The following is a 13,639-nucleotide window of genomic DNA, read 5'->3' on the forward strand; positions in this document are numbered from 1 at the left end:
CCTAGACATGAAACAGGGCAAATAAACTTGTGTTATTGTAATGAAGTCATTAGTGAGTGATGGTGTGAAAGAGAAGGAAAGACACGCTGAACGTGGAAATAATAAATACTGGGGGGAAAAAAGGAAAACATGTTGCAAGCAGTGTGGTTCATCAAAGATGCCAGGTGTATATGGGAGGTGGAAAGATATGTAGTCATATGCAAACATGAATGTAACTATTTCTCAGTCAAGTAGCTGCTCAAGGCCTGACAATGATAATAATGAGGGAAGTATCATGTGTTGGAAGTACCATGTGTCATGTTTTGACAACAGCAGGCTATGGCAGCCAACAACTATATACAGGTTCCACTTCTAGGAAAACAAATGGAAGTTGCAGATGCAGTGGAAAAAAACACCACACTGGGAATTTGGAAATGAATAAGATGGCTAAGTCCCAGTACATGGAAGACAACAAGCAAGCACATTGTACTGTCTTGACATAAATCAGTAGCACATATACATTAAAGCGGTCATGTATCCATCTGACAGTGGATCTTTTAAAATTTTAAAAGTGCGATCATTATGGTGCACATCATTGGTGTTAAGATAAAGAAAATGTAAATCAGTGAGAAGAGGGAGATGGAGAGTGCTGGTGTGGAGGGGCTCGACGATGGCCTCGGGGTGTCATTCTGTATGAGTTGCAGAAAAGGTAGAGAGCAGGATTTTGCTGGTTGGCAGTGTCAGAGACAGCTGACTGGTCTAGCAGGATGACGACTGAAGAGAAAGAGAAGAGAGAGCAAGGAGAGCAGCACATGCACTTAAATGTAGATGTAATACAATCATATGAAAATGAAGTGCATAAATTATATGCATCAATACAAGACACTGTAGTACTGATACAGTATTATGAAAAATCATATTCACAGCTATTCAACTATATTTCAATTTTATTGTATTTTATTTATTTATTTATTTATTTATTTATTTATTTTGCACAGCCCCAATATGGAGAGACTGGTGTGCATTTCCTGATGGTAGATGGGCTGGTAGGTTTTGAATGTGGCGTATGAGACCTTCAGATGGGGACACTTTGATTGCCATACGGTATTTTGCACAACTTTCCATCCTGTAACAGATCATTTAGAGGTCATGGGAATTTGCTAATCCTGTGTGCATATGTTTTGTGGATTTGGAAAAGTCTTACAGCTGTGGTCCCCGAGGTATACTGTGAGAGCTGCTGTGGGAGTGCGGGGTGCCAGGGTAACTGCTGTGAGCAATTTGGCTCCTCAACACTCTGAGCAAGAGCTGTGTTTGCATTCTTGGCACTAAGTCAAGCTTATTCAAGGTGGGCATTGAACTCCAACAGCCCCTCTCCTGTTTGTCATATCCACCGCCAGGGTATCAAGGTACAGACAAGGTCTGGAGACTGTCCCGTCAAATAATGTCTCTGTTTGTGGATGATGTCATCCTTCTGGTTTCAGTGGACCAGGATGTCTGATGTGCATGGTGACAGTTTTCAGCTGAGCATGACATGTTTGGGATGAGAATCAGACCATGTTTCTTTCTTGGAAAAATATGGCTTGTCTTGTCCAGGTGGGAGGCGAGAAGCTGCCCCCCATGTAATAGTTCAGGTACTATGGCATAGTATTCTAAAGAGAGGAGAAGGTTTGAGACTGTTGGCTGCTTTAATCTAAGCATTTTATGAGAGACCAATGGCACAAAGCAAAACTTCTGACCCTAACCTATAGCCACAAGCTCGGGATATATGGATATAAGGAATGAGATTCATGGAGGTGACTGAAATAAAGTTTCTCTACAGGGTGGATGGCCTCACAGTATCCAGGAGGACTCCTCCAGCAACTGTGAGAGAGAAAATAGTCCCAAACTCTTTCTTACCGAGTGATGGGAAGATTTAGAATACCTCTTACCTTGGCTACTTTTCCTCGGTGGCCAGACAAGACGGTGACACATCTAGACTGCTACACACCCATGTTGATCATCACCCTTCTTCAAACAGCCATGTGTTTAAATACGAGATTATTTGGCATAAGGACTATGTGGTGTCATAATCCTTACTACCTTAGGAGAATGCCGGGATGATTGTGGTGACACCACTGTTACAGTTAAAATGGGTAAACAAATTTCCAAGTAATACTGGTTATGCACTACACATATTATTAAAAGTTAAGTAAAGAGTCTTTTTTACAAGGATACAAGGAAGTTTATTGGTCATTATACAACAGATTGTATAATGAAATTAAGATGTGGTTCCCTCTTGATTGATTAATATTTGTATAATTTTACATGTTTAATGTTACTTATGTAAAGCTACATTATTCCTATTGTCCTGTGCTAATGGTACCACAAGAGTGTTTGTGTATATTTGTGTTTATGTTTACCACTTATTTCACCTACAACCTTAGTATTCCACAGCTTTTAAGATGTGATTCAAAGATGAGACCAATGTAGAGTAACAGTGCAGTGACCCCATTTCCATTTCAAGGTTTGGTTGTGGAGAAGAGAGAGAAACTAGGTCTTTTCTTTAACCACATTTATATCTAACCACACAGATACTGTTTACTTCACACACACAGCTGAATGTGGTGGAACTTAATTCTACAGAAATAAAATAGTAGGCAGTAGAAACCACACAAAACCTAAACCGGTTACATCTCATAAGCATGGGAATTTGCCTTGTCAGGGTAAGGAGTGCACTTATAAATCTTCACTTTTTTCAAGCCTCTGAGAGCATTGAACGTTGCATATTAGGGATGGGACCTACTCCACTTAGCCTGTTGTGAAAACAGCTTTCCCAGAAGAACCCAACTCTGTTTATAGTTGTCTTAGATCTTTTGTCCTGACCAGCTGAGACAAATGCAAGAAAATCCTTACACTTACTAGTCACAAGTTCTGTGGAGAAAAGTAATGGCTGGAGTTAAGGTATCTGCAATGTTTAACTACCTAAAGCTTAACCTCTGCACTGGATCAGATGCATATTATTTTAAGGTCATCTTAATATAGTCTTCATTAAAGTCTTCATTAAAAATTTGTCCGATAAAGATCTTAGAAAGCATTAAATTGAAAGTGTATGACACCTGTAGATAACCTGACGAGAGTTTGAAGAAGTTTGAGCAAATGCAGAGTCGCAATTATTTGTTAGACTTGTCCCGATGATAGGATTTGTAATATCAAAGATGTTAAGCCTATACATGTTCATCTTGGTTTTGATGCCTCTGGTAATGAGCGGTTTTGCCAGCATGTCCCAATCAAAGACCCTCGTATAGCCCTGTTGCACCTGCCATCAGCGAGAGAGCAGTATAATGTGTCAAAAATGCAAAACGCAGAAGATCTAAATGTGCTTGACGATGTGAGGGATGGTAAGAAACAAGTTGCCTTCTTCGATCTCCATTACCTTGTGTCAAGATTAGATGCTTTTGACCTCTTGAATCCTCCTGAATCTTGCAAAAAGAAACACCAACTCCTTGCTGTGTTGCCTTATAAATATGATACTTGTAATTTCTAATAGTGTTTTCTGATTATTTTGTCTTGCAGGAAACTTCCACCCAGCACTCCAGAGCTCATCGTGCTTGGTGAGATGCACATGTGCTTGTGCAGGCACGCTACCCCGCTGTGCAAGAGAGGATTTTATGGAAGTGATCTTTGTGGCAAAGTTTAAATAAAAATCCCTTGTGTGCATGTGCAGGGCAGGACCTTTCAAAAGCGTCACCGAGCAGAAGTGAAACACAGGCACTTGTTTTAGTAAAAATGTGTGTGTTTGATAAGTCCTGAGCATGCAGCTGGATACTAAAGACTTATGTGATCAAGTAAGTGGTGTTAATGAAAACATTTATGAAAACTAATATCTGAGCTCTCACAAAAATGAAATCCAGGACCTTAAAGGATCACAACCTGGGTGCAAACAAAGCAACTCTGCTTTTTATTACAGATTTAACTAATACCCGTCCCTGTGTACCAGTTGCCAAAATTATCCCATGCATACACGGCATATTGTTTTCATCAGATAAACATGGTATTGCACAATTAACACCAACAGAGTCACAGGAAACAAGCCTCACCCATGGCCTTGTTACCAGCTACCAGGTGTGAAAACAGCTGTCAGCCAACCCTCCTGAAGCCTCTACCCCCCGCAGAGAATGCATTTCTGCTTCACCTGAAAAGAGCTGCTCTGGCAAGTGTCAGTTACAAGAATGCACACATCGCCAAGCCAGGAATTCCCCCCATGCATAGAATTTGGACAGTCTCTGGATGATGGAAATGCCAGCCTGGCCTGAGGAACGGTTCCTGTGCACAAAGAAGGCAGGTCCATGCTGCATAGGCTGCCTTTGCCAGGGACCAGCAACCAAATGCAGCAGGATACCGTCGCTCCACACTGCAACACTTGGGAGCAGTGACAGCAGCAGTGACTCAGAAAATGGCCAGCAAGCAAAAACTGTGTCTGAATCAGCAAATTAACTTAAAGTAGCTGCTATGCCACTACCATGGATACCAAAATTTGCTGGAACACTGGACATTTACATTCAGTGTAGGTTACTTGTTTGCAATCCTTTTCTCATTTTCTAGTTCTGACCAAATGCAGGATTATTTTGTGCTCATCTGCTGTTAATTATGTCATATGTGTGGATGGGAAATGTCAATAAGTAGTTAATAACCAAGAAAATCCATGTCAGACCTAATATTAAAGTGAAGTATTTTGCCTCGATTAATTTTGTTCCTTTAGTTAACAAAGTATGCGATTTTTCATAAAAACAGAGACACTGTCTACTACAAAAATAAGACACATAAAAACAATTGGCTGCCCTTCATCTGTGAGAGTTTCACACTTTGGCAATTAAAGTTTTAGACATATACAGCTAGCCCTCGAGGTAATGGTGCTACAGGTGACTATTTGTACTGACCAGACATGTTTACATGCTGTATTTCTGCTGTATACCAGCCTGGTGCATCGTAGTAGTGATGCCCAGCAGGTCATGATGTCACCAAAGTTGACAAGACTCCTCAAATTTCATGATTTGCAGTGATGCATTGAAAAACACTGCTAATTGAGGAGTAACACAAGGGTCAGGAATGCTGTGAGAACAGTGTCCTGGGAACATTTTATTGCGAGAGGCCTCAGCTCTTAGAATATTTTAAATATTTTATGTAATTACACAAAGATGTTCTCAGAAACAAAAGAGCTTTTTTTTAAGGCATCAGAGGACATGATCTTGTCACATATGTTGTACTCACATAGAAAGCCAAACAACCTTTAGTTGCTCACGATTTCACGGCAGGTCCGCTAACCATCTCAGATATTACTATTACCATATTAGCATTAGCTGCCTCTTGATATTATATTTGTCTTCTGATGTCAAAATATTGTGGACAGTGATCACTGCAGCAAAAATGTATTTTTATTGGTGGTTAAAGAGATGTTCAAAAATTCCTTATTATAATGGCAAAAATAAACAAACATTTTACATGTAGAAAATAAAGGGGTGGAAAAGACCATTCACAGATACAGAGAACTGTGTTTGTAAGATGAATGCTTTAGGTATGAGTGGAGCAACAGTTAAGGAGAAACTGTACAATAAATGATGAGTTTTTTTTTGTTTTTGTTTTTTTTTTTCAACTTTTCAGCAGCGGGCAGTAACTTCAGCCTCACAGTTCCATTGGTTCATCTGGCCTCTCTGCAGCAGACTCCTCTTCAGGCTGGGCCACCTGTGTCACCAAGATAAACAGAAACGCACTGTCATCCTGAGCCTTTGTGCATTGATGGAACCATAGCCTTCATGAATTTGATGCACAGCCAAGCAGCTTCCTGCATGCCCACTGTACATTTAAAAACTGAAGGCAGCAGCACCCTCCTGTGGACAGTAAATATCCACCAAAATGACTCAAATGCACATGAATGAACTGAAACTATTCATTCATCTTAATGGGAATGTTTTAAATTTAGTCAACCATTCTGCTCCATTATATCGATTTCTTCATTTCAGCGAATTTACCAAGACAAAGACATTATATAATCCCTAACAGACAAATATTGAGATTACTGGATTATTTTGCATTTTTCACCATGCTTTTTTTTTTAAATAGCTAAACTTGAACAAATCTTTCACAGCAAACCTGATTAAGTGCAGAAGAATATTTTTTAATAGATGTGTAGAATGATAAATGCTTGAGCAAAAGTCCTGCCTGCCAAGACTTTGTCACTGATGCTGCAGTACAGTGAAATCAAAGTGAGGAAGCCACATACTGCTCTCTACTTGCTGTGATTTAGGTGGCTTCTCTCAGCTACAACGGCTTCCTCAATGTGCACAGTACAGCACAGTAGAGAAAATATTTGCTTCATATTTTAAAATAATTAAATATTTTGCTCATATTTGAGTGAATCACTTTGTCATTGGACTGTTTGGAATGACCTAAAACATTAGATATTGATTTGGGAAAAAGCTTACTGGAAAGCTAAAAGTGAGATGTGACATCACTGACCCTTATATTGTCCGGTATATTTTATCTTCCAAGTTAAGAAGTACAACTCTGACATATATCGCTTCACAACATCTGGAATTGACTGCTGTCTGCCTGCCTATCGTCCTGCTCTTATGCTACTTACCCTCCTCTGTGGCCTCTCCTCAAGGCCTTCAAGGAATGGGGCTACGTCATCATCGTCATAGATCGTGAACTCCATATCCTTGCCAACAATCCCGATGGACACATTCTGCAAGAATGGACAGTTTCGAAAACCAGCTCATCAGCTCAAGATTTCACTGCCTGGTTCAATTCAACAGCAAAGTTGTTAAATACATCACTGAGCCGTATCGGCCACTGACCATTGGCTACACATGCTACAGCTCTATATTCTTGAATTATTCATTTAACCTCTGGACTATCCTTTACCTTTGTGGTGAGATCTTGCTCGGTGGGCAGGGTTTCTCTTAGACCACGAAGACCATGTTGCACCAGTTCATTCAGATTACCTTAAAGAAATTAACAAGTCGATTCTTTAAAACTTAAGCTATTTTTATCAAGTGTAACGTTAATAAAACCCTGATTGCATACATTTATAATGTTCTTGCAAACAATAAAGCAGTTTAAATTTGAAATATATCTTAGCACTTTCTTGTAACACTCATGATAACAGCTGCAGGTTCAGCTACTGTGCCAGCAATGAGGGCAAAATGTGGTGAGTGGAAAGGGTTAGTAATAGTCATGTTTATAAAAACACTGGCTAGCAAGCTGGAGTTTTTTCTGATGTGTTACACTGAGTAAAGGATTACAACCAAACGAGTATCACTCTACACAGCATTTTTTTCAGTAACCCCTTTCCATATATTGCCTCCTTCACAATAGCATTTCTTCCATAAACTTGGATGTGGAAACTAGTATCAAAGAATGAATGATGAACAGAAGAGGGAAGAGACAAATGGCCTACAGTCAAGGAAAGTATCCATGTGTCTCTCCAGGTAGGTGCGTGCAGACTGGGAACGGGCTCCTATTGACATGGCCTTGCAGTCAAAGTAGTTGGCAGAAGGGCAGGTCTGAAAAATATGTGGCCCCATATCCTGAGAGAGGAGAAGGGGGAAAAAAAAAACATTAATGCAACTAATTAATATTATTTATGCACATAGAGGAAGACAGGCAACAACTTACATCATATCCAGCAATAAGCAGCCCCACACCATAGGGTCTCCTTCCATATCTCTGTGTAGGTATTTGGGTTTCTGCACGACATGTCAAGGCAATTTGTCTAAATCACAGCAAGAGTAACAACTAATTCCCATAGATGAGAAATTTTCTATGCTGTGGATTTTCATGGTAAAGACAAATGGAAACAAATGCTGGACAACATAGAGCGTGGCTGTGAAAGGATACTGCTCCCAATGAGTGAAACCAAGCGGGACACAGGAAGAGGCTGGTCGAAGACAAATCTAGAGTCTAGGCACTCTTGACGCATGAAGTTGCTTAGGGTGAAAATGTGGCAGAAAGCATTGTTAGTTTGTACGTCTCAGTGATTCATTGTCAGTACGTTCAGTAACACACTTTATCTACATGTTCCATCTTACCAGAGGAGCCTTGCATCAGCAGTGAGGCCAGCAATGGAGATTCCAACATGATTATCTACATGAAGAATTTTCTTTTGATGAGCGGCCAACTCTGACTGAGCTCTCTGTGGAGATGGAGAATACAACTGATATAAAAGCTGCCTGCCACCAAAACATGTATCACCAAGTTCTTTCCCATATATTTTAAAATGTATCAGCATCTAGTCAAAATCAACAATAGGTACCTTCAAGGCGACCAGAACTGCATGAGTGCGAGATTTAAGACCGACTGTTGCAGACCCTTGCTTTACCGCTTCCATTGCATACTCAATCTGATGAATGCGTCCCTGAAAAACAAGAGATATGATGAGCTCACCATAGAATACCTGATGGTTTAAACTGAGTCTGGTCTGGGAATGGTCTTTTGACACTGTGTGAGACTCGTGACTTGGTCCTCTGGCATATAAACTTAGTCCTTACACAGTTTCCTGAGGTTACTGACCAGCACATTGTACACTCGAATGTTATCTCATCCATGTATTGTGTTGCTGCATGTCTGGATCAGTGTCACTGTGGCAACAAGGCCGTCAGAGCAGTCCAAATGTCTTTTTCCCTACCAAGTTCCTTTAGCTCCTCCTGGGGGATTCTGTGGTGCTACCAGTCTCACGGCGACACAGTCCCCGTACCCTGAACCTGTCCTGGGATCTCCTCCCAGTTGGCCATGGTGTTATATCTGCACTGAGAGACACCTGGGGGGCATCCTTGCCACGTGCCCAGACTCAGCCGACTCCTCTCAAGTAAAATACTTCAAAGAAACGCAGCTCCATTTTAAAGTTCTTCTTCTGCACTCCTCACTGAGCTCCCCACCCTAGTGTGGAAGTGCACTGTGAGGAAACACCAGGCAGTCCCTGGACACGGCAGCGTGACTACATTCCCAGTGAGCTCAGAGTGCCTTGGGGTTCACCAGGAGGAGCTGGAGGACGGTGGTAAGGAAAGCATTTCTGGGCTGCTAGGCTTGCACTGTTCCTATCATGACGCTGACCCAAATACATGGCAAGAAGATGGATGATAGACCAAAGTGGGCTAAATAAAACAATGGGGAGGCAGAGAGTGGTCTAAATCGAAAAGTTTCAAGATGTTGCTGTCACTCATTTGCAATTCCTTGCATCTTGCATTGCAACATGACCTTTTCAAAACCTTGGATGCAATCTTAACGATATATCATGAGTCAAGAAGTAACTGCTTAAAAACCTTCCAAAGGAACACATGTATTTTAATGTGACATCACTCACCTGAACCAATGAAAAAAATCAATTAATACCGAAAGTCAGACCTTTCTTACTGTGTGGATGAGTTTATGCGTGCGTGCTATGTGAAAAGGCTGATACTGTACAAAAAAAGATTTTAACAGGGATTCAGGATCATGAATTAACAACCCCGAGACAGTTGGATGCATCTGCAGGATGCAGAGGGTTTCTGGCATGTATTAGCATCATGAGTGACAGTGGAGCAAAATGCAGCACTTTGGAGTGGCAATATGTCAAACTTTTAAACATAGACTCCAATCTCAGGTTGATATATGGCCACTCCAGTTTCCATTCAACCCCAAGTCTGCTCTCATGCTCTGACATCCACGTATTGCATGTGCCAACCAAACCCAAGAAACAGTTTTACATAATACAGCATTAGAGCCTTGGTATTTGCATATGTAGTCCATGCATCACTCATACTTTAAAATTTCCTCTGAACATGACAGAGCTTCATGTCCTAACCAATGTGGCACACACCACAAGGATTTGGGCATGAAACTTACAAGACCTAGCAAAATCATTTTAACAATCAAATCACACGTTTGAATGTCTGTTTTCCCCATCTATCTATCTATATTGCATATGCTCAAGCGGGAAGCCGTTGCACCAGAACCCGTCTTCGACCTGCCGCATCTTGCCACACAGTATGTGGTCAAGAGTTCCTCCAACAGTTCCCAGTGCAAACACTCTCAGATGAATGACAGCAACATCTTGACACCATTTGTGATGGGAGTGGTCATAGATAAGCTGTTGAGCTCTATGGGCTATATTTACCTATGACAGACCTATGTTTCAATGCAAGGCACAATTCCATCCATCCATCCTTTTTCCATATCCACTTATTCCTATACTGGGGTATGGGGGGCTAGATCCACCCCAGCACGAGTGGGTGGAATGCAGGGAAGCACCCTGGACAGTTTGCCAATCCATAACGAGCCATAACATTGACAGACAAACACTCTCACACATCAAAACTTATAGACATTTTAGAGTCTTCAATTCACCTGATCTATTGGTCTTTGGATTGTGGGAAGAAAGTGAAAGGATGGGAGAAGGAGAAGGAGAGGGAGAGGGAGAGGAAGCAAACTCCATAAAGGAAAAATCAAGACTGAAATTCTAACCCAGAGCCTTCTTTCCAGGTAAATATGCATGGTATTAAAAATGAATAATAATCAGCAACTAGAACAATCAGTACATCAACTCTTTCTGCTGTCATCTTCCAACAGTTACTAAAAACAGCACTTGCTATCTGAAGCATCTGGTCACATTGAGCCCTGAGTTTGTCATCACTTTCGCGGAACTGACGTCTTCTTGAACCAAAATTAAATTAATTAATTAAAAATTAAAATAATAATAATAATAATAATAATAAAAATGAAGCGGTGTAAAGATAAGCTGTGCTGTTACCTGAGGACTCCAGACTGTAACGTCGTTGTCATACTGGTTACGGAACTAAGGGAGAGACAAAAGAGATATTTTGATGAAGATTTTATTTTGAGTTAACAAGGCTGCACCAACAACCATGATGCGAGTTAATGAAGAACTCAAACGAGTTGGCTTCTTCTGGTTATAATGAGCAAACATGTAACTAACAGTCACAACTATTCGCCACTTTAAAAACGTACCCTCACCTACACCATCACAGTTATTGAAATGACACTAAATTTGCTCAAGGTTGGTTGCTCTCAGCCACCAGCGGCAATGTTTGTACCAAATACGTCAGTCATGCTAGCTAGCTTGTCGGCTAACGTTAGCGAGCTGCTTACTCATCCGCATTGGACATCATTAGCATAACATTTAACACTAATATTTGCTTGCCAGTCGTGACATACGCCTTTTCAACTTGCCTTGCTTATCATAACAGATTTGCATCTATTACATTTGCTCATAAGTGTACTAAAACAGAGAATATTTTCCTGGAAATCTTACCATTGCTCGCCTGTTAACGGGCTAGCTAACAGTCTCGCTTGTTCACGTTATCCCGATCAGTTTTGTCGACAATCGCTTACTTTGCCCAAATGTGCTCCAGGGGGAAGTAGGCGATCCCAGAGCAGGATCTATCTGATGCACAGAAGGAACAGGGGAGAAATTAGCTTAAACATAAAGTACCATCAAGACAAAAACATTCACCACTTCTACGGGCGTACATGCATTTTAAACTGAACAAACAAACAGCAAATAAGAGCTCTCATAAACACTAAGGGACTGTTGTGAGCGTGGACTAATGGAGCATCTGACCGAGAGGCAATTTAATTTGTTTTTTTTAGAATATGACTTAAATGAAACTTTTAATTAGATTACATTAATATGGACACTAACCGAGCAGGTTTGGAGTGTATGAACAGGTCACTCATTAAAAGGGTGACCATGTGCATCTGGCATTTTTCTGCCTCATAAAAAACAACAACAACAAAAAAAAAAACAATCACGTTCACAGCGAAGCAGCAGCAACAAGAACAAAATCAGCAGCCAGCTAACAAACACAAAGAGGCTCATGAAGAGCTGTCATCATTTGCAGTGCAGCTCGCAGGAGGGTTTGGTTCAGTGCTGCAAAGGCGCTGCAGTTCCAGTTGTCTGCCTGTAGGCGACGACAGAGAGCCCGCTTTCTGTAAAAACAACATCTCACCTTCTTTCTTTAGTCCAAGTGCTGGAGCACGTTTGAGTGACCATGGAGTGCGTTTGCTGTCATGTAGTCGAGCGTTAACACGGCGTGAATAGCAGAAGAGGGAAACTTTAGAGTGGATACGAGGAGCTCCAGTCGAAACATGGCTGCACGGGAGGAAGGAGAGGTCCTGCACGGCAAAATAAGGCACCACGACGGCTCTGGAAGTGTAAACAGCCCGGAGAGCTTCAGGAACGGCTATGTGAAGAGCTGCGTCACCCCTCTGAAACAGGACCATCAAAGGGGATTTTTGTTCAACGTGTGCAGGTTTTGCAACGAAGACATCCTCAATTCAAAAGTGTTTAAAATCTCTGCCCTGTACGTCGGCGCCTTTGTCATTTTTGCAGTTTCTTTTCTCATTTCCAGGAGCTTGCAAAGTGACTCGCTGTGGGATTTGCGGACTTTTTTGTCGGGCTTCTCTCAGTCCATCAGTCCTTTATTCAGCATAGGATGTGCGTTCTTCTTTTTGACGTTTTATCTGAGGAGGGAAAAGAAAGAAAGTAATAAATGCTGGCTCTTGTCGCTGCCAGCATCGTGCTACCTTGGGGACTTTTTGGTTTTGCGGTTTTTGCAATGGGGAGAGGACCAACACCAGATGCAAATGGTGGGCAGGTTGTTATTCGTGTTGGGATGTGTGGGTCTGCTCACACTGATCCCCACTTTGAAACTCAAACACAGTATCCTCATACTGGTTTTCGCCAGCGTTGTGTGGCTGGTTTCCTTCACAAGTTTGAGTGGTCTGCCCGTGCTGGCCCGACCCTTCTTCGCCTGCTTCGCGGGGGTATCCGGCTCTCTGCTGGGGCTCTGTTTTGACCATTACTACCCATCGAGGGACGCGCCGAGTGGGATTTCCAGCGCGGAGGAAAAGGTCCCAGTGATCCGGCCGAGGAGACGGTCCAGCTGCGTCTCACTGGGGGAGACGTCGACCAGCTACTATGGCAGTTGTAAAATGCCTCGCAGACCTTCATTGCCATGCATATCCAGAGAACAGGTAGGTCCTCAATGCAGGTGTCGTCAGATTGTCGTCAGTCGCAAAAGTAGGCCTAATGCTGCTGCCCATGCCCTGTGAGCACATGTGCACCAGGGAGGAAAACACCTTTTAATCTCATAAAGTAGGCTGCACAAAGCAAATCAAACTGCTGAGCCGCGGATAAACAACTCCTCCACACGTCTATCCATGCATCTTCAAAATTAACATTATATTTGCTCACCAGGATGATCAGAGAAAAAAAAAAAAAACAATCACCCAGGCTGTGCAATCAGTGGACCCAATTCATAAAGAATGAGTCACCAATTATCCAAATGTTTAATGTAAAAATGCAGATAATATTCTTGCCACAAAATTGATACTGGGTCTTGTGTGGATAGGCTATTGCAGTACGGTCTGCTCTTGGTAAGAGGCAACTTAAAATGATTTCTACTCTGTTATTAAAGAGGCCTACATGTGTAACAGCCATTATCCAAATTCTGTGTCAAATAAATTTTTCTGAATTTCAGCTAATTTACAAAAGTATGTTGTGATGGCCTACGAATACAGTGTTATAATGAAATATGAACGCTTTAAAGCTGACATAGACCTATAGGGCTTATGATAACCTTGCCCTGTGTTAACAGTAAGATTGTTTTGCCATAATGTTAATGTG

At 41.6% G+C, this 13,639-nt stretch overlaps 2 protein-coding genes across 3 annotated transcripts in view; one reads left to right on the top strand and one right to left on the bottom strand.

Annotated features, from left to right (window-relative positions):
• Nucleotides 1–5,368: 5,368 nt before the first annotated feature.
• LOC115377201 (proteasome subunit alpha type-1-like) lies at nt 5,369–11,375 on the bottom strand. The gene is made up of 10 exons (XM_030077034.1): nt 11,264–11,375; nt 10,742–10,786; nt 8,270–8,371; nt 8,046–8,149; nt 7,855–7,943; nt 7,633–7,703; nt 7,415–7,544; nt 6,880–6,959; nt 6,596–6,700; nt 5,369–5,697 (listed from the first exon to the last, which is right to left on the bottom strand). The coding sequence occupies exons 1-10, from the start codon at nt 11,264–11,266 to the stop codon at nt 5,638–5,640; spliced, it is 789 nt and encodes a 262-aa protein (XP_029932894.1). The 5' UTR covers nt 11,267–11,375; the 3' UTR covers nt 5,369–5,637.
• A 478-nt stretch (nt 11,376–11,853) lies between these two features.
• pde3b (phosphodiesterase 3B) overlaps nt 11,854–13,639 on the top strand; it is a 54,756-nt gene continuing 52,970 nt past the window's right edge. Inside the window, exon 1 of one of the 2 annotated variants that reach the window (XM_030077032.1) lies at nt 11,854–12,987. In XM_030077032.1, the coding sequence (XP_029932892.1) occupies nt 12,100–12,987 (888 nt within the window). In that variant the 5' untranslated portion in view covers nt 11,854–12,099. The remainder of the gene's footprint in view (nt 12,988–13,639) is intronic. The other variant, XM_030077031.1, reaches the window with a different exon arrangement.

This window comes from Myripristis murdjan, chromosome 3 (assembly GCF_902150065.1).
Source record: "Myripristis murdjan chromosome 3, fMyrMur1.1, whole genome shotgun sequence".
Classification (NCBI taxonomy): Eukaryota; Metazoa; Chordata; class Actinopteri; order Holocentriformes; family Holocentridae; genus Myripristis; species Myripristis murdjan.